Source organism: Leptinotarsa decemlineata, unplaced genomic scaffold (assembly GCF_025532065.1).
Source record: "Leptinotarsa decemlineata unplaced genomic scaffold, Ldec_3_MD MMD2_tig00000882_RagTag_RagTag, whole genome shotgun sequence".
Taxonomy (NCBI): Eukaryota; Metazoa; Arthropoda; class Insecta; order Coleoptera; family Chrysomelidae; genus Leptinotarsa; species Leptinotarsa decemlineata.
In genome coordinates, this window is record NW_027412556.1 from 4165405 (window position 1) to 4189166 (window position 23762).

Sequence of the window (23762 nt, forward strand, 5' to 3'; positions counted from 1 at the left end):
TATCTTTTTTCGATGAGGAATCACCTCCTCAAATGTTTTACACTTATTCAGTTACACCCTGTATATATGTAGTACCTCCCCTCTTTCCCAGTGTTTACACAAATTCAAAGCTCTTCACCAACAAAAATTACCCCAATCTCTCACAATAGCCGGCTCAATATCCTGTTCATGAACTGTCAACAGTGTCAACTTCATTTTCTTCAAAGTCAGCTGCTGTAATGATCATGATTGGGAGTAATTTTCAAAGAGTAATGTAACCTTCAATATTTATTATTGTTGTCATTGTTTTGGCTTATTAAAAAGTAGAAAATGACAAGGCGTTTCATATAATGAAGATCGAACTTCACTTGAGGTAAGTTCGTTTATTGTATCATTCTGGGAATAAAGACCTATTATTATTATTATTATTAATAATATATTTTCATTATATTCACGGCTTGTTCCAATGATATTCATGTAGATGTTGAGAGACAGTTGCTTAAAGTATCCTCTATTCAAACATGATTAACACGAACTTGTGAAGTTCATTTTAGTTTTCATGTCTAACGTTTTTAGAGGGCATCTTCAATATGCACTTTGCAAATTCACATGAAATATTCGGTTGGATTAGTGAAAAACGAAAGTAATGTCGAAACAAATTTGTAAAAAAGGAAAGCAGTGGTTAGGTTTTCGAAATTGATGTCTATAGGAAGAGTACCAGAACTTTTAGATATATTTCCGATACTTCATATCTTTGTCCACCACATAAAGAGGCAGAAATAAAAGTTCAAGCTCTTAGATTCGGTACACTGCTATCGAGTGAAGAAAGATACAATACTGCAGTGAATTATCCCCTGAAAAAATAACGCTATCCGCCGCTGGTCTTTGTCAATCGACTGTGACTTGGCCAAGGTCACGCTCAACTCGACTTGCGCTTATTGATCGTTCTAGATGTCGCGTCGCTTCCAGAGACTTCCATTACGACATGTAAATACTACCAACAGACAAATGGGGCAAGTCGAGTTGAAAGTACGGGACAAAGTGATAGACATTTGAGTATCAGTTGAAGTTTCAGTTGGAGTGTTTGTGTTTCCTTGTCAGTGGTGCACTGAAGAAAGTTGTGTTTAATTGAACAATGTAGTCAATTGCAGTCGAACCCACGGGGAAAACGTAACACTAATAGGAAAATGTTATCAAGGACATAGCTGAAACCCATGGAGATCCTTCTAATATAATAGATTAAACATGAGTTCAGAGATAATTTTCGTGAATGTTTTACTTTTATAAGAGACGCTGATTTCAAGTTCATTGTTGTCAAGTCAAGTTCATACACTAACGGTTTAGATCGCATTTTTGAACATTTGAACGTGAAAGTACCCTTCAAAACTGCTTCCTCATTTCAATAAATGTTAGGTTACTCTAAAAATCACATCACATATTTGAAAATAAATGGTCGGAGATATCAAAAAGATATTGGTCAAACTAAGCGAGCTATTCAAAGTCGATTCAAAGGATACACAGCACATTCGATTTCTGGTGTTTGGGAGAAGTTTTTTGTGTATTTACCTAGTTCACAGCAGATATTCCAGTTTTAACTATTATTGAAGATAATTCTAGTTATATCTGAATCGGAATAAAAGTCGTAACCGGGAAGGTTGAAATGATTTATTTCAGTACTGATAATGATTTCTATAAGTGCCGTAACTATTCGTCTGCAGATGTTGGTACATAGAAATGATATCTTTACGTTCATTTTCATTAAAAGTATCAAATTTCGAGTGAAAATTGTAAACGTCATAACAAATGTTATGAATTGTTATGAAAAGAGTTGAAAAATTTTTTCTTGGTAAATTTTCCACATAACGTTTTTTCTAGATATATACTACATCAAATTAAAAAAAAATGAAAAGCTAAGGTGGCAAATATCTCTCTCGTTCAGAATCATTAATGTTAGCTGAAAATTTTGTCTTGAATCGTTCATGATGAACAGTCAGTAAAGCTTTAAGCTTCTCTAGAAATGTCCTCACTGAAACTTGGAATGCAATTCATTTCATTGTATTCGAATTTCCGAAAATTCTCTTGAGATAGACATTTTTTGAGTCACTTTTCAAAATTTTAGTCCTCTTTTGGAATGCTGTGTTTCAAATTCGGATATTTTTCATCGATGTCAGTTCTAGGATTTCCATTCTGGTCTGAGAGGAATGAATACAAGCAATAACTAAAATAAAATTTATTTACTCTAAACAACTAACAATATCATAATTTCGTCTGATCAAGTAGCCCTGCATCTTTGACCATCTGGTGGAATATTCCGTCTCCATCAGCCAACAACTTTTGTGGCCTATCAAACTCTTTGATCTCGCCTCTGTCCAGAACCATAACTTTATCGCACTCCAAAATAGAACGTAATCTGTGCGCAATAGTGAGAACCGTACACCCAGCAAAACTCTTTTTAATGGTGTCATGGAGGAGAGCATCTGTCTCATTGTCCATATTGGCAGTTGCTTCATCTAAAATAACTATTTTTGCCTCACGCAGAATTGCTCTGGCAACACAGACTAGTTGTTTTTGACCCGAACTGAAATTGGAGCCGCTATTCGTTACCTCCAAGTCCAAGTTCGTTATAAGATTTTTGAGGTTAACCTCTTCGAGAGCTTTCCATAGCAGGTCGTCCTTGAATTCTTGGAAAGGATCCAGGTTGGTGCGGATGGTTCCAGTGAACAAAATGGGATCCTGTGGGATTATCGCCAATTTCTTTCTCAGAAACTTCAAGGATAAGGTGCTTATGTTGACATCATCGATTAGTATTTTGCCATCAACGTTGTACGTCCTGAAAATTGACGATATTATGGATGACTTGCCGGCTCCTGTCCTGCCCACTATGCCGATTTTTTGCCGCGGTTCAACTTTGAAATTTAAGTTTGTCAACACTGTTTCGGTGTTATTGTAAGTGAGAGATACTTTTTCGAAAGTTATTGCTCCGTTGCTAGGCCAGTGTTCAACCTCCGACCCATCCTGTGGCTCAGAAATAATTTCTGTATATTCTAGCAACCTTTCCACTGACGTCATCAAGTTTTCCAGTTCTGCCCATGATTTTACTCCCCATTGGATTATTCCCGATAACATAAAAACTTGGCCCAGGGCTAAACCAACGTTACCGGCACTGGAACCTATAAACAATAATGATAATTTTTAGTAAATACTACATGGGCTGGAAAGTAACGGGCCTAACATTGCTAATTGCTCCCACATCCACTATATTCGCCAGATTTAACTCCCAGCGACTACTGACTGTTCGCAGACCTCGAAAAACTGCTCATCGGTGAGAAATTCTGTTCGAATGAGAAGGTTATTCGAATGAGAAGGTTTCGTAGGCCCGGGATTTTTCAGCCCATATGTTAAATGGAAATTGTAAAGGAAGAGGAGGTTGTAGAGTGAGGATCAGTTTATTAAAAGTCTAACTAAGCCAAAATTAGTCACACTAAGTTGCTTGACTGAAGCAGCAGTCAAGCACTTAGTTATATTTCTCAAAAGTGTACAGAAAAATCGGCCCTTAGTCCAACACAAAGGATGAACGATACAGTGATTTTGGAAACGGTAAAATGAGAAGATGAGGTAAATAGTACGAAAAATAGTTCAGGAGAATCTTGAGATAAGAATTTATGAACTAATCAAAAATTCATTAGTCTCTGAAGTTATACTAAATGAATTTCGTTTTTCAGACAGGATCAAATTCGAATCTCATATCAAAGTGAAGAGAGAGAGAGAGAGAGAAATACGTTTACTGTCCTAAGAAAGAGTTCTTGTTGACAAACGATTATGAACCATGTCAAAGTAGTATGAAAGTAATTCCTAAAAGCCCATTTATATAAAATAGGGTGTGAAATTCAAAAAATTTCCTTAAAAAAATATGCTATATTATAGTGACATACAGTAGTCAACTAAAATTCATAAAAAGAGTTGTCATTGTAAAATTCATCTAAACTATGATATATCAATCAGAATGTCGCTTAATTTTTTCCTGAAATATTCATCTTTATTTCATTGTGTATCAATGAGTCCTTCACCATTGTTGTTGGGCAGGGGAAGTCTGATCAAGTTAGCTTGACATGTATTATAGTGTGGCTCGTTTATATCATCACGAGCAGATATATTCTTATGAATAAAACTTACTGTTTCAAGAATGAATAGATATTATTGTCAGAATTCGTTGTTCAATGAATAATGATTTGCAGTGATCTTGGAACTCTGCCCCGCACACATACCGGACACCTCGCTTCTGTAAAACGAAAACAGTCTGCAGCATGCTTTTCCTGCATACTTCCCAGAAGGCAATACCATATCTTATAAGGCAAAGTACGCAGATCTTGCAAAGGTTCTACCCAGTTCCTTCGAAAGTGACGTTACTACAAAGCAGTCAGATGCAAGTTTTTTATTCAACTTCATAAAATGATCCTCAAATTTAAGCTTATTATCAATGTAAAGTCCTAAGAAATTGGAGGACAATTTCATCTCGAGAATGTTGTTATTCAACTAAGAGGTGAGAGTTCACATTTGAAGATGAGGAGATGGGTTTTATCAAAGTTTAATAAAGAAAGCTTATTTGAGTCGCACCAGCTCTTAATTTTTTCCATGTCTACAGTGGCATCTTGAGCTAGTTTTGTAGGATCTTTTCCCTGCCACAGCAACGTTGTGTCGTCTGCAAATAATGTGATGCTAGCAGTTAGATCCAGTTGTGTTATATCATTAATATACAATAGAAACAAGATGGGTCCTAGGATGGAACCTTGAGGGATACCTGCTTTGATTTCTCCTACATTTGAGTCGGTTGAGAGTCTTACAATTTGATTTCGATGCAATAAGTACGATTCAAATCATCTAATGCTCAAAACCATAATGTTTCAGCTTCCGCAGTAAGATTCCGTGATCAACGAGGTTAAATGCTTTAGAAAAGTCACAGAATACAGCTGCTGAATAGGCACCAGAATTCATATCACTATAAATCTTATGCAGAAAGTTAAAAATTGCATCACTTGTATTTTTGTTGTTTTGAAACCCATACTGCTGTGGACTCAATATGTTACCATTATAGAGAGCGTACATTAGACGATTTTTTATGATGTTTTCAATAATTTTGGATAAGGTCGGAACAAGTGATATAGGCCTGTAGTTTATTGGATCATCCCTGGCACCACCTTTGAAAAGCGGAATCACTACAGAAGTTTTTAAAAAATCAGGAAATGAGCCATTCACAAAGGAATCATTTATCAATGAGACAAGAACGTTCAAAACACAATCTGGCAGTTCTGATGTTCTTTTATTTCTAATTTCTGGAATAACCTCTTTTAATGCATCTGGGTCAATGGGGATTAAATCAAATGTTTGACCTATTTGAACTCCCTTCAAATATTTAATCGGGTTGTTGCTCGAGACTGTAGAAGAATGTTCAATTTCTGATATGTGAGTTTTGGTCGGGAACATTTATGCATTAGACATAAGTTTCGTGAAGTTCAAATAGTTCATACGTACTGTGTGAAAGCTATTTTCTGGGTTTTTGGCCGTAATATAAACTCTCACGACCCAAAAGTCCAATTTACAATAGAACGAGAAACCCAAAGGACTCTAGTTTTCTTGGATGTTCTTGTGAACAGACCTAAAATACCTTTGATTTCAAATTGAATGGATACAGCGATGGAAAATTGGAAAGGGTCATACGACCCAGGAGAGAGAACGAGCATTAGCTCGAGCGTATATCATTTATAGGAATTCTACAGTCTGTATCTGAAATTGAGTTGTAAGCATCTTTGTTGAAAGTTTATTTTGAACCTAATTGCTTTCTTCCTGTCTTTCGACAAATCTCACCTTTTTTGTAGAAAGATGGAGTCATGTACACTGATTCAGTTATGATTCTTCTATTTTCGACACAGCACTTCAAACCATCCTCCTATCATTCAATAATAATAATAAACTGAATACATTTCAGAGAAGGCGAGGTGACAGGGATGGCTGTTTTGCAACTCAACCATAACTCGGTTCCTATAATGATGTTGTGGTTTTTCATGAATACCGATTCATTATATTATTCAAATGAAAATGGAACTTGAAAATAATGAAAATATAATATGAAATAGTGAAAGACCAATACCTGAATCACTGAAAAGAAAAACAGCCACAACAACGGTGACTAATACTGTACATGTAAGATCCATTCCAAATCCAAAGGCTTCCAAAGATACTACAGACGTATAGTTAGCGGATGTGTATAGATCTTGATGTCGATCGTACTCATCGATCAATATACTTTGAGCTTTATACGCCCTTATTGTCGTCAGACCTTCGAGAGATGCATTTAAGTGACCAACCATCGGACTTCGAGCTAAAAAAAGCAGAATTGAACAAACATTCACCTTTTGAAATCAAAGAGGAACTGATTAGGTGGAACTATCACTACTACCTGAGCAAGTTACATGGTGTTAATCGCAAATTGAATCGATTGGAATAGAAAAAATAAGTGGGGACAGTGTTGGGTTACCTTGTTATTACAAGGTTACCAAAGTTATTACAAGTTTATATACGATGTCTGTTCAGGAAATGAGGTGAACTTTCATTTTTCTCAAAAAATATTTATTTACCCGTCAATTTTGACTTCGTCCGCTTCAAAGTAGCCCTTCTTGGACATAATACACCTGTGTCAGCGTTTTTTCCAATCCTCCAAATAGTTCTGAAATGCACTTTTTGATATGTCCTTGAGCTCTCTAGGCGATTCAGTTTTTATCTTCTCAATCGTGGCAAAACGCCATCCTTTCATGGGTCTCTTCAATCTTGGAAACAGGAAAAAGTCACAGGGGGCTAACTCTGGTGAATACGGTGGTTGAGGCATGATTACGTTATTGTTTTCGGCCAAAATATTATGAACAAGCAATGAAGAGTGAGCAGGTTCATACAGCCATCAATTCATGCAAAAGCCATGGATTGTTGTTCCACAGTTCCTCACGTTTTCTTTGTATTGTTCCTCGCAAGCGGCACATAACCTCACGATAATAGTTCTTGTTGACAGTACGACAATGTGGCAAGAACTACTAATGCACTGCGCCACGGTAATCGAAGAAAACAATGAGTAAAATATTGACATTTGATCTTGGCGTGCTTTTTTGGTCTTGGCTCTTCTGAGCTCCTCCTTTGGGACGACTGAACTTTAGTTTCGATGTCATAACCATATACCCATAATTCGTCACCTCATTTTTTGAACATTCCACGTACATATTATGTAATCAGTCAACAAACTTTCCTGATATGATTCAAAAACTGAATAAATAATACATAAGAAAAAAAAGAAGTGAAAAACAATTTTGCTACTTCAACAAAATTAGAAATGGTCTTTCAGACTCTTTTAGACTCTTTCTTTCATTCAAATTGATGTCGTCTTTTTTTTCAAGTTATGTACTAGAATGTAAAATTTTACAAATAGTAAGTCAATCAAACCCTTTTTATATCAAAGCTGATGAATATGAGAGATTATTTCGAACAAAGAAACTCGAAGAAGAAAAAATATTGATAACAGCATGAACATTTTTGAACGAGAGGGAAATACTGTGGAACAATTATAGGGATAATGAATCGAGGTTGAGGGATGAAATGAGGTGAATTTTAGTTGTTGAAAACCTTGAATTTACAGAGAAAAATTTGAAAAACCGTTTCCTTTATTTTCATTTTCTTCATCTTCTTGAATTATTTGTTTCACCTGATTTTTAGTGAAAACTCTTTTACGTTTCTATTATTCCATGATTATTTTGAATCGAAATATAGGAATATAAACAGAAAAAGTTTCTAGGACATCACTACTTAAAAATTTCAACTCGCAAATTTTATCTTGTGTGAAGAAAAAGTTCCCACTGATGCTGCAGATCTTTTTTTTGTCTACGACTTACAGAGGTCTACTTTCGGTGAAGATTGTAAAAATCCATTTTTCATTCCTGAAATTTCAATAACTTCAAGGTTGATTAATTTTTCTGTTTCAATCTTGTCTGATAATAATAATAATAATAACAATCCGTAACGAGCACACTATTTGATTCCCTCCATTACTATTTTTATGCTGTTATTAATTTTTTCTCTCCAAAAATTCTTTGCATTGGCTCATTTTCGCGACCAATCTTTTCTCAAAATGTGAAACGAGTGTAATTAGGAAATAAACTCCTCAAAATGAAGGAAACTACTCACTTGACGCATCTAATCTTTTCAGGCTCCGGCCAGCTGGTATGTAGAGCATCCTCAGAAGAACCATTATCAACAAACATGCAAAAGCGAATATAAGAAAGTAAATGTTGACAATGGAAATGAGCGTTACTATGCCAGTTATGATCAACAATACCTAAAACAGATTTGCAATTAATAGAAATATAATTTTTTGGCAACCGTCCCAGAAGTGCCAACTTCTTGGACGCTTTTTATTTGTGTGAGTAGCATTTTTTCGGCCTAGTACCGAAAGTACGTACTTTCCGAGTAGTAACAGTAATTGGGTTAGCCGATGCGTGTAGACGGGAAGAACTAACAAAAATGTCGATTAATTTAGTAAATGACAAGGAAGACATGATGTTCGTAAAAATACCTGAATCCAAAACATATATCGAGAGAACTTTTATTGGGGTTGGGCAAAGAAACCCCCACTAAAAATTACACTGGCCACAGCATTCCTCGAACTTCAGCGACGTTATTTGCTGATTATGGTGGAAATATCACAAATTTGAAGAGACACGGTGGATGGAAGTCTACCGATGTCGCTGAAGGATATATAGACACTTCACTCACGAACAGAATTGAAACTGCCAAAACCATTCGACAATTATCAGATGAAAACAATCAATGTTAAACGGTAACTTCACCTTCTTGTTTTGACTACAACAAAAGGCATTTAAATATACCAAGCATCTCGAACGAATTGAATCCCTTCAATATTAGCGATTGCTCGAATTTTAATATAAGTATCATCTGTATCTGTAGAGTAAGGAGGGTGAGTGTAAGCTCACAGTACTCAGGCCACACGTGACCCATTGTACATCCTCCCGAGGAGTTGTCCTCCTAGGTCATCGTCCACCCTATCCTTTCCAGGAAGGTGCCAAGGTCACTGGGAGACATCTCCTTTATATCGGCAGGTGTAGGCCAAGACTCGCCGAACACACACTCTCTTATTGACGATAACTCCGGGCACTCGCATAGGACATGCCTGACAATCTCATCTTCAAATCAAATCAAATCAAAACTTTATTTATCCATTCCATAATTGTCATTTTTACAATTGATATTGTTGTAACAGATAATATAATAATATAATATAATATAATCCTGTACAGAAATTACCTAAGCATAAATGCTTGTAGTGCATATTTCTATACGAGGAAAAATTTTTTTTTGTTTCAATGTTTTAATGTTCGGAGAGGTGCAAACTGATTGTGCATAGAAAATAGTTTTTTTTTTCAAAACATTGTAAGTATAAAAAAATTGAGTAGAAATGAGTAAACTTGAAAAGCGCTTTTTCATTTTTTTCCCTTCATTCATTTATATTTTAATTTTTTCTTTATTTATTCGTTCATTTTATTTTATTTTCATTTATTCATATATTTTTTTATTTTTCTTTCATTCATGCATTTTTTTTTCATTTTGTTTTCATTTATAGGTATATTCCATTTTCATTAATAATTTGTTTTATTTGGTGTTTAAAGAAACTGAGTTTATATATTATTTTAATTTGAAGTGGTAGTTTGTTATATAGTTTCGGACCTATGTAAAAAAAGGCTATTTTGGGACTGACTTCTTCTAAATAATGGTATATCAATTGATAGTTTCGTAATAAATCGGGCTGGAATAGTTTTATTGGGATTTATAGTTGGATTTGTATTTTTATGCATATATAGCAAGCACTGGTGCATATATAGTTTGTCAATGTCAGATGTCTAGGTCTTGGTAAAGCTTATTAGTGGAGAAACGTTTGTTTTTACTGAAACCTATTTTCAGTATACAGTTCTGAGTAGTTTTCAAATTTTGTAATGCATTATTATATGATCCTCCCCATATTACTATACAGTATCTAAATAATGGTTCAATTAAAGATATATACAAGTTTTAGATTACGATTGTCTAAAATGTACCTAAGTATGTAAAATTTTCGAATTATTTGCTAGCTTTATTGTTTACATATTTGGTATGCGCGTTCCATTTAAGGTGTTGATCGACAATTTCGCCAAGATATTTTATTTCTCTGGTTTTTTGAATAGATGAACAGTTGCAATTTGGTTGAGTGCATGTTTTCTTATGAAGCATAATACAATTTCTGTTTGGTTGAGTGTCGACATTTGTAGAAAATGTTATAAATTTACTTTCAGACGTATTCAGAGACAACTTGCTATAATTTAGCCATTGTGAAATTTTTATAAGATCCTTTTCAGCTTTATTGAATAGATTATCCCAGTAATTATCAGTAAACAAAATTGCCGTATCATCAGCGTATGAAACAAGATTTCCTTGGAAATCTTTGATTTTTGCTATCGAGTTGATACAAACAAGGAAAAGAATTGGGTCTAGAACTGTTCCTTGCGGTACACCTGTTGTTATTTCAAGTGGTGTGTGTTATGGAGGTGTTTCCTTAGTTGACAGTGGCCAGTTAGAAATCCTACTGTTAAGCGTAGACTTTTCGTGGTCATCACCTGATATTTCTTTGGCGCCAGCTTCCCAGGGTCGCCCAGGGTGATCATGGCAAGACTGCATCCTTTGATTCCAACCCATCTCTTTAGGGATTGAGCATCGGTGTGACGTTTAGCTAGTTCCGCAATTGTCGAAGTCATCGACTGCCACTGGGTCCTAAAATTATTAGTCCAGCCGCTTCCTTGGTTAAAGAGTCGGCAATGCGATTACCTTTACTTCTGTCGTGCCCTTCAACCGACCTCATAATAATTTTATTATCTAACGAGGCTTTGGCTAAATCTTGGTGGCACTCTAGTACTAGCCCTCAGGTAACACGTTGTCTGTTCAAGGCTAATTCAGCTTGTCTGCTGTCAGTGCAGATTGTTATGTTTTTGCCAGAAATTCCTTTCCTGGTTATTTCTTTTCTAGCGATTGAGATACCAGCCAATTCTGTTTGGACCACGCTGGTATTTTTTCCCATTCCCCACTTAATCATTAGGCTTAATGATCTGGAGTACACTCCACATCCTGAGCCTTCTTTGGTTTTCGAGCCGTATGCATATATTAGTGTTGCATTTGTAGCATTTGACTCTGTGTTCTGTTTTATTCATATTTTGTAGGGTTTATTATACACAAACCTGGGTTCAGTTGCATCACTGGTTGCCTGCAGCAGAGGTTGCGCAGTAAGCGCTTCTCAACATAGGTTCAGCCTCAATGGACCCATTCCTACTTCAAAGTTTACATCAGCCGTACGCAATCGTAACATGGCCATTAACGCTTCCTCCTTAAGGTCCAGAGGGGTCAGACCCGTAATTAATACCATTGCCGCTTACGAGAGAGTCATGAGTCTCTCAATATAGAATATATAATGATGTTTGTAATTCTGATCCCTCATATAGGTATTATTATAAATAAGAATTAGAATTTTTCTGTTCGAATTCGAATATTTGATATAAATAAGACTTTTAATTTTTTGTTTGAAGGTGGTTGATTATGTTTCATGGTATATTATTAGAAATCCCTGCAAGAACAAATAAAATTGAAAATTGAAATGAAAATAGTAGAATACGTTTCAAACAACCTTACAGTTGACTTTTCATGATGTTAATGGAAAATAATGCCTACTCACCCTCAATGTCTCCATGAACATGAATACTAGGTATTCGTCCACATTTGTGAGATCCTGTGAAAATCTGTTGAGGATATTTCCAATCATGTGGGTGTCGAAGAATGCCATAACGGCTTCCATGATATTTTTAATCATCGCCCTATGAATATTTATGCTTGCCGTTTTAAAGAAACTGAATATTGCATAGGTTTTTATCAGACCCAATACTATTGATATAAATATAATGGACGTCCATATTTTGAAAGTGAATTGTTCATTGGCCAAGGCTTCCTGGTAAGTACCACCGCTCACCGATTCGATCGATAATACATCCAAACCCAAATTTTTCCTCTTCCCCTCTATCAGCGTGAAATTTTTTTGTATGTCCAGAACCCTCTGCTGTTGGTCTACCCTAAAAGTCAATAACATTTCAAATATCAACAATGAAAACTATTTCAAACTTAAGAATTGTACTTGTGATACACTGTCTGGAACCTTTGGTGCAGTAAAATTATACCAATAACGGTTTTTTTCAACAAACCCAACATGTGTTTCTGTCCCCGTGGGTTTGGCTACCTATCGAGCGCGTCCCCAGGTGGTGGATAGGGGAACGGCCAGGGGACTGGAGGCCCTGTCCGGGAAACCAATGTGGCCTTACGGATGGGTCGCCGGAGGACTCCTGGTCATTGGCAGAAATAAGTAGGGTGAGGGGAACTAAAACCCCCAAAAAACTTTGCAGAACATGACACCGTGGACCAGCCTACCCAAGCAAAGGCGTAAGGAATCGTGACAGCTGAATGGCCACAGGGGGATATGCGGTTATGAACGATCCCCTTGGGGAACTGGCCCACACAGCACCAGATATTCATGGAATATAACCTCTATGTCATAAAACGAACGTATATATTCCAAATATTCATAGAATATTCTTGGAATATATACATGCCTTTACAATATTCCTAGAATATGCTTGAATGAATATGGCAGGATTATTCCCCAAAGAATGTGCATATAATGTCTATAAATGGATTATTCTTCCGTGAATATTCCAAGAATATTGTCGATCGAATATACAATATGGTATATTCTTAGAATATATCCCCACGGTATATTTTGGAATATTCTATACGATGTATCACTGGAATTTTGAATTATCTTATGATAACGTATTCAAATAATTCAATACTATTTAAATCAAAAATATATGAAGATTTTAATCGAATGCATAACCTAATGTATACAACCCTGATAGTGGTAACCACTTTTTGAACTCAACGCAAAGATTCTGATGAATTGCTCCAACTCCAACTGTTGGAAATGATAAAAAAAATTGAATAGGCAATTGGTTCATTTGTATTAATAAATCGGTTTATTCTCATCGTATTTGTCTATTTGGTTTTGAAATTATTCAATTACAAAGCGACAGAGAAATGGGGAAATGGAATATCGGAGCAAACAGCACACCTTGACAATGACAAATGAGATTTTGTCGAAACGTCGGTGAAATTAGAGATAATATCACATACACGGATCAAATACCCGGAAAAACCAGTTCAGCATATTCCCATCCGTGAAAACTTCAGATTTCATATTCGATACCTTAACGGGGAGATGAGGTCGACTAAGAAGAAGAAGAACTCAGGTAAAACTCAACAACATGTAAGTAGTAGGTAGTAGAGAGTTTATGGACTACCCTATCTCTGAACACGTAACGAATACCATTTTACCAGTATAGTAAGAAGTGAGTTGAGCAAGGTCAACAAACTTCTGAACACGTAACAGCACACCTTGATAATGACAAATGAGATTTTGTCGAAACGTCGGTGAAATTAGAGATAATATCACATACACGGATCAAATACCCGGAAAAACCAGTTCAGCATATTCTCATCCGTGAAAACTTCAGATTTCATATTCGATACCTTAACGGGGAGATGAGGTCGACTAAGAAGAAGAAGAACTCAGGTAAAACTCAACAACATGTAAGTAGTAGGTAGTAGAGAGTTTATGGACTACCCTATCTCTGAACACGTAACGAATACCATTTTACCAGTATAGTATAGTAAGAAGTGAGTTGAGCAAGGTCAACAAACTTCTGAACACGTAACAGCACACCTTGATAATGACAAATGAGATTTTGTCGAAACGTCGGTGAAATTAGAGATAATATCACATACACGGATCAAATACCCGGAAAAACCAGTTCAGCATATTCCTATCCGTGAAAACTTCAGATTTCATATATATATATATATATATATATATATATATATATATATATATATATATATATATATATATATATATATATATATATATATATATATATATGTAGGTTTTCACGGATGGTAGAATATGATGTGTTGTTTTTCCGGGTGTTCATCCGTTGTGTACTATTCGATAGTCGACGTTTCGCCATCATCTCAGATGGCATTATCAAGACGAGTTACTGCTTCGCTTCGAGAGGTGTAACTGATGTTACAGTTCTTCTTGTGGTGTTTTTATATGGTTTCGCTTGCGTAAGTTGTATGGATTTGTTACCTGTTTTTCCACCTGAGGGTTGATGACTTTTGGCAGTTCTCCTACCTGTTTTTCTACCTGAGGGTTGTTAATGGTTTCTGGCGGTTCTCCTACCTGCGATGGTTCATTATCAATTTGTGGTTGTCTTTGGGGGTTGTTTTTAATTATTGTTTTCCAAATCCTTGGGATGTTTAGTGAGTCATCCCTTTTGTTGATGAGGCCTTGCTTTTCGATTTCGATAGCTTCCCTGATTTGTCGAATTCTTGGGTTTTGCACCTGTGCTATCTGTGGAAAAACAGGTAACAAATCCGTACAACTTACGCAAGCGAAACCATATAAAAACACCACAAGAAGAACCTAACATCAGTTACACCTCTCGAAGCGAAGCAGTAACTCGTCTTGATAATGCCATCTGAGATGATGGCGAAACGTCGACTATCGAATAGTACACAACGGATGAACACCTGGAAAAACAACTCATCATATATATATATATATATATATATATATATATATATATATATATATATATATATAAATTATTTCCTATTTTATATTCCTACAATAAACTATGAATATCCGGTATATAGAACTTGAGGAATATTCAAAACATATGTTTTGAATATTCCTCGAGTTCTATTCCTGGAATATTCTCAATAGAATATACCTTACATATTCTAAGAATATTTCAAGATATTCCAAGAATATTCTTAGAATATATCAAAGGTTCGCTAGGAGCACTTTCAGGGAATATATGACATGGCATATTCATAGCATAATACAATATCCTTAAATGTATATTCATGAAATATTCCTGGAATATATTGCTATGTGGGAGGCGAAACCTCATTGTAATCAGCCCACCTCTGGTAATGCGGGGCTCTGCCAGAGGTGCCCAACTCTTCCCATGCTATTCGTGGAAACACACGTGAATGAAACAAACACAAAAACAGAAACAATAAAAACAAAAACCAATCCCGAGGCTGAACAGAAGTGCTAACCTCAATCTAAGGCGGTGGCTGGGGATGAACAGAAATGTCCAACCCAATCTACCGCTTGAAATGATGCTGGGCATAGTAGATCACCTCGTGATGTAAGCGCATTTGCGGCGCCAAAGCCAAAAGAAGAAAGAGAGCAAAGGTGGCAGGAGTGACAGCAACTATAAGTGCACCCTCCTCCTCCCCCACTCCACCTCCAACAGCAAGGGCACTTTCTGCGGCGGGTGCCAAGAGCTCCGCTTTGAATAAAGACAAGGAACCGGCTGCCCCTGCAGGTTGCCTCACTTGTGCACCTCCACGGAGGGAACCCCAAGAAGGTTGAAGAAGCCGAAGAAATCTCATAGAATCCCGAGAGACCAATTTTTGTGCTGATCTTCAAATACATTTTTAGTATAGTATATATCTTTTTTGAAAGTGTAGTTGAGGAGATTATTAATATAATTCAAGAAATTAGAAGCATGAATCCAACAGAGGTCAAAATTCTTGTTTAAGATTTACATAAAAATGATAACTCACTCATCCAAGAAAAAAATGATCCCTCGGCGGTATGTCAACATACCAAGCTTTACGAAAAACTGCTCAAGTTTAATCTACACACTGTAATAATTTTTTACTTACCATTTAGTTAGTAACTTCTCAGAGTAGCTCTGTAAAACTTGAGCTGTGACGAACAATAAAATATTGACGATCATCAAAAAATATCCTCCTCCAAAAACAACATATTTCATATAAATAGACCAATCCACTTGCCCTTTCTTTTGGATTTCACTATAAACTTTCTTTTTAGTTAGTTGTTCGGTTTCCAGAGGTGGCTTGGAAGTAATCAAAGCAGTTTCTTCAACCGCAACACACTTTTCTTTTTTCTCCAAGTCGTCGTCTTCTGGAATAATCTCCTTCAGTTTATCTATAACCGCTTCGTTGGGTCTGCCGTGGTATTTGATATGCCCGTCTTCCATCATTACTACGTTGTCAACTTTTTCTATTTGACTGGCAGTTTGTGTAACCAGTATACAAATTTTGTCTTTCAAAAATGTTTGGATGCATTCTCTGAAAATGTGGTCCTGGACGTGAGCGTCTAGAGCAGTTAAGGAATCGTCAAGGAGGTAAATTTCGCTCTCTTTGTACACCGCTCTCGCTAAATTCACTCTGGCTTGCTGGCCTTTGCTCAAGTTGAGACCTCGATCTGTAACGATGGTTTCGTCCCGTTTCTCGAAAAAGCTGAAGTCATACTCCAGGGCGCACACTCGAACGACCTCTGCGTACCTTGAACAAATTGTTAGCGTTAAATTTTGTATAAATCTTCTGAGACATTTATGAAATTTCGAACAAGATGAAGGGTTTACATGTGGACCTTCGAAAAAATAATGTGAATGTTCAAACTTCGCGGCCTACGTACATTCGACTAGCATTTCTTTTTATTTATCATGTTGGTACACTCGTATCGAACGTATGTTCACAATTTCAGCTAATTAGCCTGTTTAATTTGTTGGTGAGAGGCATAAAAGTTAGAGGTGTTTTGCGTATTCGGCGATTTTCTGCTATCGAACAAAATATATCAAAGAATTTGCATTGAATTTTGGGTAAAAATTAAATCAAGTGCACAGAAACACTTGAAATGATGACAGTGGCATACGGTGATTGTACTCTGAGTCAGAAAAATGGTACAAGATTCTCACAGAAGGTCGAGAAGATGTGAATGACGATGCTTGTCCTGAACGCACATCAACAACCGATAAAAATCTGTTTAAAATATGTTCTGTCTGTTTCTCCGTTAATCAGCTGTCGCCCCATACGAATGATAACTCTCAGAAGTTGAGAAACTTGTGCGAGCTAAGGACTAACGAGGTCTTACATTTAAACGTGTGATTTCTAACACGATTGCAGAATCATCCCAGCTTCAACTATAGTCCGTTCATAATTTGTTGATAGCTCACTGCAAGTTTGACCCTCATTAGAGAACTGAAATACAGAGAGGACAGCTAATATGATATAATAACAAAAACCAAACTAAAACTGGCAGTTTAAGATGTTTTCGACTAACCCACCTTGTATCTGAAGAAATACAATACAGCTATAAAACTTGTAATCCGATTATGTAGGTATTTTGAGTGGAAATGAGTGACCAGTGTCGTAGAGTATATGATTAAAACATTAGTTACTTTAAATAAATAAATATATTAATATTCTTAAACTGTAGGTACTGTAAACTGTATTTTTATTTTAAAAAAATTTCTTTATTTTATTCAAAAATAATAAGTTACTTGCAATTTGTAAAAGATACATTTATTTAATTAATACCTATTTTTAAATGATATAAACTACGATTACTTACAAAACTATTCAAATTCAAAATAAACAGGATCATCTTCGGAATCCGAGTCGTCTTGCAGGTTAATAATTAGCGGTTGTGTCTCTACAGTCGCATCAATTATATTGTCAAGATCCCACATTTTTTGTTCTTCTTCTATTGCATGTCTTACTGCATCTCGCCAATTTTGTTCTGTAATATGTTGTAAAGACTCATATAACAATTCACGTACAGCTTGTATTTTATATGACGTATTTTTTCTAGCCACATAGCTTTTCATTTGTGCCCAAATGAGTTCAATTGGATTCAATTCGAAGTGGTAGGGTGGAAGTCTAAGGACTGTGATGTTTCGTCTTTCCGCCATTTTGTCAACTACGTATTTCTTGAACTTAGATTTGTGTTGCCGGGCAATTTTTAAAAGTTCTGCTTCAACCATTCCATCTTCGTAAGGCAGGGACTTATTCCGCAGCCAGTCAATGATATCCTGTTTCTTCCACGCAGTCGTTGGAAGTCTTTCAACTAGTCGTGAATGATAAGGTGCATTATCTAATACTATAATTGAGTTTGGTGGTATATGTTCAATCATCTGCTCAAAATACTCTTCGAAAACATCAGCTGTCATCTCCTCGTGATAGTCTTTTGTGCTTTTGGATTCAGATTCCAACAAACCATGCTTAGCAAATCCTTTTTCACTGCCAATGTGAGAAACTATTAATCTACTGCCTTTACCAGAGGGTGAGGAAATACCAGTAGACCAACCTTCCATAAAGGCTTGCCTGGAGCTTGATATATTTTTATCTGTCCAAATTTTTGTGAGAGTATGACCTGCGTTTACCCACGTTTCGTCCTGATAGTAAATTGGCCTTCCTTCAGCCCGAAATTTTCGTATAGATCTTAGATACTTTCTTCTCCAACATATTATCTCTTCCCGGTCAATCAAAAGTGATTTTCGGTCTGATTTCTCCCACCGGAAATTTAATTCTTTTAAAACTTGCCACAATTTGGTTCGCCCGACATGAGGCAAATCCGTGTCGTCTCTAACTTCTTGTAAAATTTTGTTTAAGTTGGGTATTTCTTTTTTGTAAAAAAATTCGTGAATTTTCCTTCGAATACCATTTTTGGCAAATTCATCAATTTCAATAGGTTTACTCCCCCTCTTTAAGTATTCGTTTGTATTTGGGTTAGCTATACCTCCCCTACGCCCGTCATGTTGGCACAACTCTTGATTATGTTCTGAACAGTGTTTGTGGGATTCTGAGAAACCAGAGCATCGTGAACGTTCTCTCTTGGTGAATAGACAGACTTACTGACTGTACGCAACAGTACCGGTGTAAAACTTGATGATGTTGATGATGATGACGAAGCCATCGCAAGCAATCAAACAAAACAAGCAGGAACGAAAGGTACGTATATGTTTGTAGGAATATGAAAAAAAGTTACTCACGCACTGCACAAAATTCGCAAAATAAATATTAGAGACGTTAATTACTGCCGTAGACGCCGAAACACCAACGAGCCGTAAATTAAATGCGATTAAAAAATTTACTAAACCAAAAATTATTTTCGTTCGTAACAACTTCACCCTTTCAAGGCAAGTTTCGAATATAAACTGAAGCTTTATATTCAATGAATAAACACCTCAAAAACCTCCGCCTATGATTTTACGAGTTTTACGACTGTTTTATGACTTGGGCCCTCATTTTGTGCTATCGACAAATTATGAACGGACTATAGATAAATTCTCTCGAGAAAAATATCTGGTCGGGGCGGGAATCGAATCCACAGCCTTCCGATCGTGAGTCGGGCGTACTACCACCGCGTCCAATTCCATAACAAAATATTGAGAAAGTGAGGAAAAGTGTAATGGAAGAGCATTGAATCACTATCAGAGAAGTTGCTCAGGATGTCAGCATATTGGTTGGCTCATGTCATGCAATTTGTTCGAAAATTTTGGGAAATTATGGTTATGATATCCAAACCAAAGTTCAATAGTCCCAATGGAAAAGTCTAGGAGAGCCAAGACCAAAAAGCTGGCCAAGTTCAATTACCGTAGCGTAGTGTATCAGGAGTTCTCGCCACATGGTCGTACGGTCAACAAGTATACTGTTGAAGTTATGCGTTGCTTGCGAGAAGAAATACGAAGAAAACGTCTGGTATTGTGGAAAAACAATTCATAGCTTTCGAATGCATTTGCTCACTTTTCATTGCTTTTTCGTAGTTTTTTCGCCGAAAACAATACCGTAATCATAACTCAACCACCGTATTCACCAGATTTGGGCCCTGTGACTCTTTCCTGCTCCCATGAAAGGACGGCTTTGCGAAAATTGAGGAGATAAAGACCGAATCGCGGAGAGAGCTCAAGTACATATAAAAACATGGATGTCAGAAATGTATTGAAAAAAATGCTGTCACAAGTGTATTATTTTTTTAAGGACAAAACACAAGCACTACAGGAAAATCCTTGAGGCTCTTTCTGATCGGTGCCTGTGCAAAAGTAGCGATTCACATTGGATTTGAATCACTGGAGATTAAATCCATTCGGGAAAACGTTCTGAGAAGGTTTATTTTATATAAATGCAGTTTTCCAGATGAAAGAGTTCTTGAACAGTGAAGTTTGAGGTCTATTGGTTTGAGTCTTGGTGAAATCAAATGTGACAAATCACTTGAACACCTCCCGTGAAAGTATCTATAGAAGAGAGACAAATCTCTAACCTTTCTTCGATGTTCCAGGCTATCAAGGTTGCATATGATGTTCGCCTCTCCAATCAGGCGGTATCAATTCAATTTCAAAAATTCACAAACTGACAGCGTCATACCAATTTAATTGTCACTATCGCTAATAGCGACCTACTAGATATATTAGTTTCGTATCTTCGCATTTATGACGATGAATCTCTGTAGTTGTTCGTAAAATAATGTTTTGCTGCGAACTGGTTCATTTTGGGAAAAAAACCCAAGAGACATGTTTTGTTAAGAATGAAACAGGCTATCGAAAATAAATTTTAAAATGGTAAACAAATAATAAAACAGAAAGTTACAGTTACATAGGAAATACATTTTTGGGGTTGCCTTTTCCACCCCTTACCACCATTGGTAAACCAAATAAATTACTGGCTAAGTTTTTTTTGGTAGTACAAAACGTCAGGTTAATTTCAATATTGTAACTTTTTCAGTGCTTGTGAAAAATTATGTACCTCCTTTAAGGGGCTGTATCTTAACAAGGGATGCTCCAATGAAGTTTCTTTATATGAAAGATCCTATCTTTTTTTCACCTCCTTAAATGTTTTACACTTTTTCAGTTACACCCTGTATATTATTAGGTTTTTTCCATCTCTCATGGATAAGGATTTCACATATGTATTATTACAGAAATGCTATACATATTTCACACAGAAAAAGCAGTGCACTGAAAATGAAAAGCAAACTCGTTCATTGGAATATTAAACTATTTACCCTTCTACGAAACAAATTTGAGTTATTATTCCACTAAATAGGGACACTATAAGAACTTTACACCAAAACTGACGAATTTCGGGAAACACATTTTGACGTGAGAATTTTCGATTGAAAACAAGGGCGTTTTTTCGATATTGAATCAAAATAGAAGGAAAACATCAATATTTTAAATTCAAACAATTACAGTGTGCTTCGAACATTTTTATTTCCGCATAAATTTTGAGGTCATGTGAAAAAAGTTTAAGACAAAAGTTGTAGATCTTTTTATTACCTACAACTTTGCTTTTTAACTCTTTTGCAAAGGACTTGTTGTTTCATCGGAAATCGCGATACACTGTTTTTCACCCTTCAAAACTCACCCCCTCCATTTCTCGATCTTTGATCTCCCGTAAATAATTTTTCTCATATTCTTCCTATATTCTCTTTTTTTTCCAATAGGTTTCATCCTACTTCTATTTTTGTGTTTCCAAAAATTAACGGCACTGTTCTATAATAACGCACTGTGTACTAGACACATTATAATTTTCTTCGTCTTACCTTTTCTCGTTGAACTTTTCTCCGAATAGAATATTCTGTTTGATGGACGAAGGAAACAACCATGGATCTTGAGAAGCATAAGAGATCCGACCATGAGTGTATAAACTTCCAGTGCTCAACGGATAGTCTTGAAGAATCGTTTTCAGCAGAGAACTCTTCCCTGAACCAACTGCCCCAGTAACTATCGTCAGCCCGGTTCTTGTTCCGAAGGAAACGTTCCTGAGGATCTTTACATCTTTGATATGTACCGTTACATCTTTCATTTCTACGAGTGGTTTGTCTGTAGGTTCATCGGACCCGTACTTTTGGTGTAATTCCTCAGCCAGCAAGACTTTATTGATTCTGATGATGGAAGCGTACACTTCAGCTGCTTTAGCCAAACCCCATGGTATGATTATTCCTAGGACGTGGTTCAGATCTTTGAAAATCGATAGTATATAGAATATCAGCTCTGTTTCTGGTGCGTAACCAAACCAACTGAGGGACATGATAAGAATGTAGAGTCCTATACTGGAGAACAGCATGCCAGCCATGACGATTACCACTTTCAGATAGAAAACCCACATCATTTTACTGACTTCTATACTGAAAATAAAAAAATGAAGTAGTAGACAACACACGAAAGAACTTTACACAGTTATAGAACCTCGATTCTCACCTAGATAAGGAATTGAGAGAATGGGGAATGTTCCTCCTGACGAAAATCAAGTAGTTTTCATAAAAGAGCTCTGAAATAACGCATTTCAAACTTATCATTTCAACCTTTTTCTTTAAAAAATTATGTAAAAACTTAAAAAAGAGGAATGAAATAATGCATTCAACATTTAAAGGGATTCGTGTCTATTTCACCATTTGGCAACATAGGTTATAGCTAATAAAGGACAATGAATCTGTTACCTGTATGAGACAAACAAAGATGACATATTTCAGAGGCATGCTGTTCTGTTAACTTATGTTCCGAGTTCCGAGACATTCTGTGACATATGACATTTTGTGTACCTAACCTATTTTTCTCTATATGAATGAATAACAAAACAACTATTGTTTATGTGGCTTGCGGAGGTGGTATTGAACTATAATTTATATTTTGCCTTATTTGTTGATTTATAAAGATAATTTTCCTTTTTTAAAGTAGAATATCTAGGTACGTATAAATTATTTCAACTTGATATAGGCGCTGTTGCCAATATGTGAATTAGAAACAAATCCCTTTAAAAATTAAAACCCAACATTTGAAACATCATTTTGAATACTTTTCGAAGTAAATTTTAAAAACTCATGAATTAAACTCAACTTCATTTTGTTCAAACTTGCATTTGCTGTAATAACCCAAATTGAGGAACATTTCTCATTCAATATATCTTTAACATAGGAAAATATGTGTTACTCTGTTGAGGTTGAACCAATGATGATCTAATCAATTGCCTTTGAACAAGCCTGACGATGACATCTTTTCTTATATACACGCCATCTATGGGATCAATAGAAGACTCAATCTTTGAATGTCAAAGATAGATGAGGTTCTAAAAGGCGTTTAGTCGCAAACCAAGTTTCGAAATCAATTGCCGAACGAGATTTGTTATCTGCCTTTCCTGCAAGGTAACTGAATAAATACCAAAGACCATTTTCGATCCAACACCAGGCAGCGCTGTTTCGGCAGACATAGGTATCATCAGTGTGAAAGGCTTTTCCATTCTCAGGCTTGTCCTTCATGAATACTTGAGCCCAGGGGGGGTTTTCATGGCATTGAATTGGACCTGCATACTTTTACCTCGATTTGAAAACACCTCTAGATCCTCATTGAAATATACAACTTCCTCCTGCTGGTGAAGATGTGCATCCATAGCATCGAAGTTTGGCCAGCAAATCCTCATGCCACACACGGTCGAAGGCCTTAGAAATATCAAGTGCAATAGCGCTTGACTCACCAAGTTTCTTGAATACGATTCCAAATATGGGTAACATACGATAGAAAGTCGCCTGTTGATCTTTATCTCTGAAAGCCATATTGATGATCGCTCAAGATGTTAGAGCCTTCTAAATATTCAAGGATCGAGGTGGTTTACGACTTCCTGCATGATTTCTCATATGACTGATAGCGAAACGACTGGTCTATTAATATTTGGAAGATTTTTCCTTGCCTTTTTTGGAATAGGCTGAACGCGATCAATCTCCCAAC

General features: G+C 36.2%; 1 protein-coding gene across 3 annotated transcripts in view; it reads right to left on the reverse strand.

Annotated features, from left to right (window-relative positions):
• Positions 1-2194: 2194 nt before the first annotated feature.
• The window catches only part of LOC111503888 (ATP-binding cassette subfamily C member 4), an 82706-nt gene continuing 61138 nt past the window's right edge, over positions 2195-23762 (reverse strand). For all 3 annotated transcript variants that reach the window (XM_074174837.1, XM_074174839.1, XM_074174838.1), the window contains exons 6-11: positions 21584-22168; positions 15901-16545; positions 11786-12176; positions 8200-8350; positions 6125-6355; positions 2195-3149 (exon numbers count right to left, since the gene is read on the reverse strand). In XM_074174837.1, coding sequence (XP_074030938.1) covers positions 2236-3149; positions 6125-6355; positions 8200-8350; positions 11786-12176; positions 15901-16545; positions 21584-22168 — 2917 coding nt within the window. In that variant the 3' untranslated portion in view covers positions 2195-2235. The remainder of the gene's footprint in view (positions 3150-6124; positions 6356-8199; positions 8351-11785; positions 12177-15900; positions 16546-21583; positions 22169-23762) is intronic.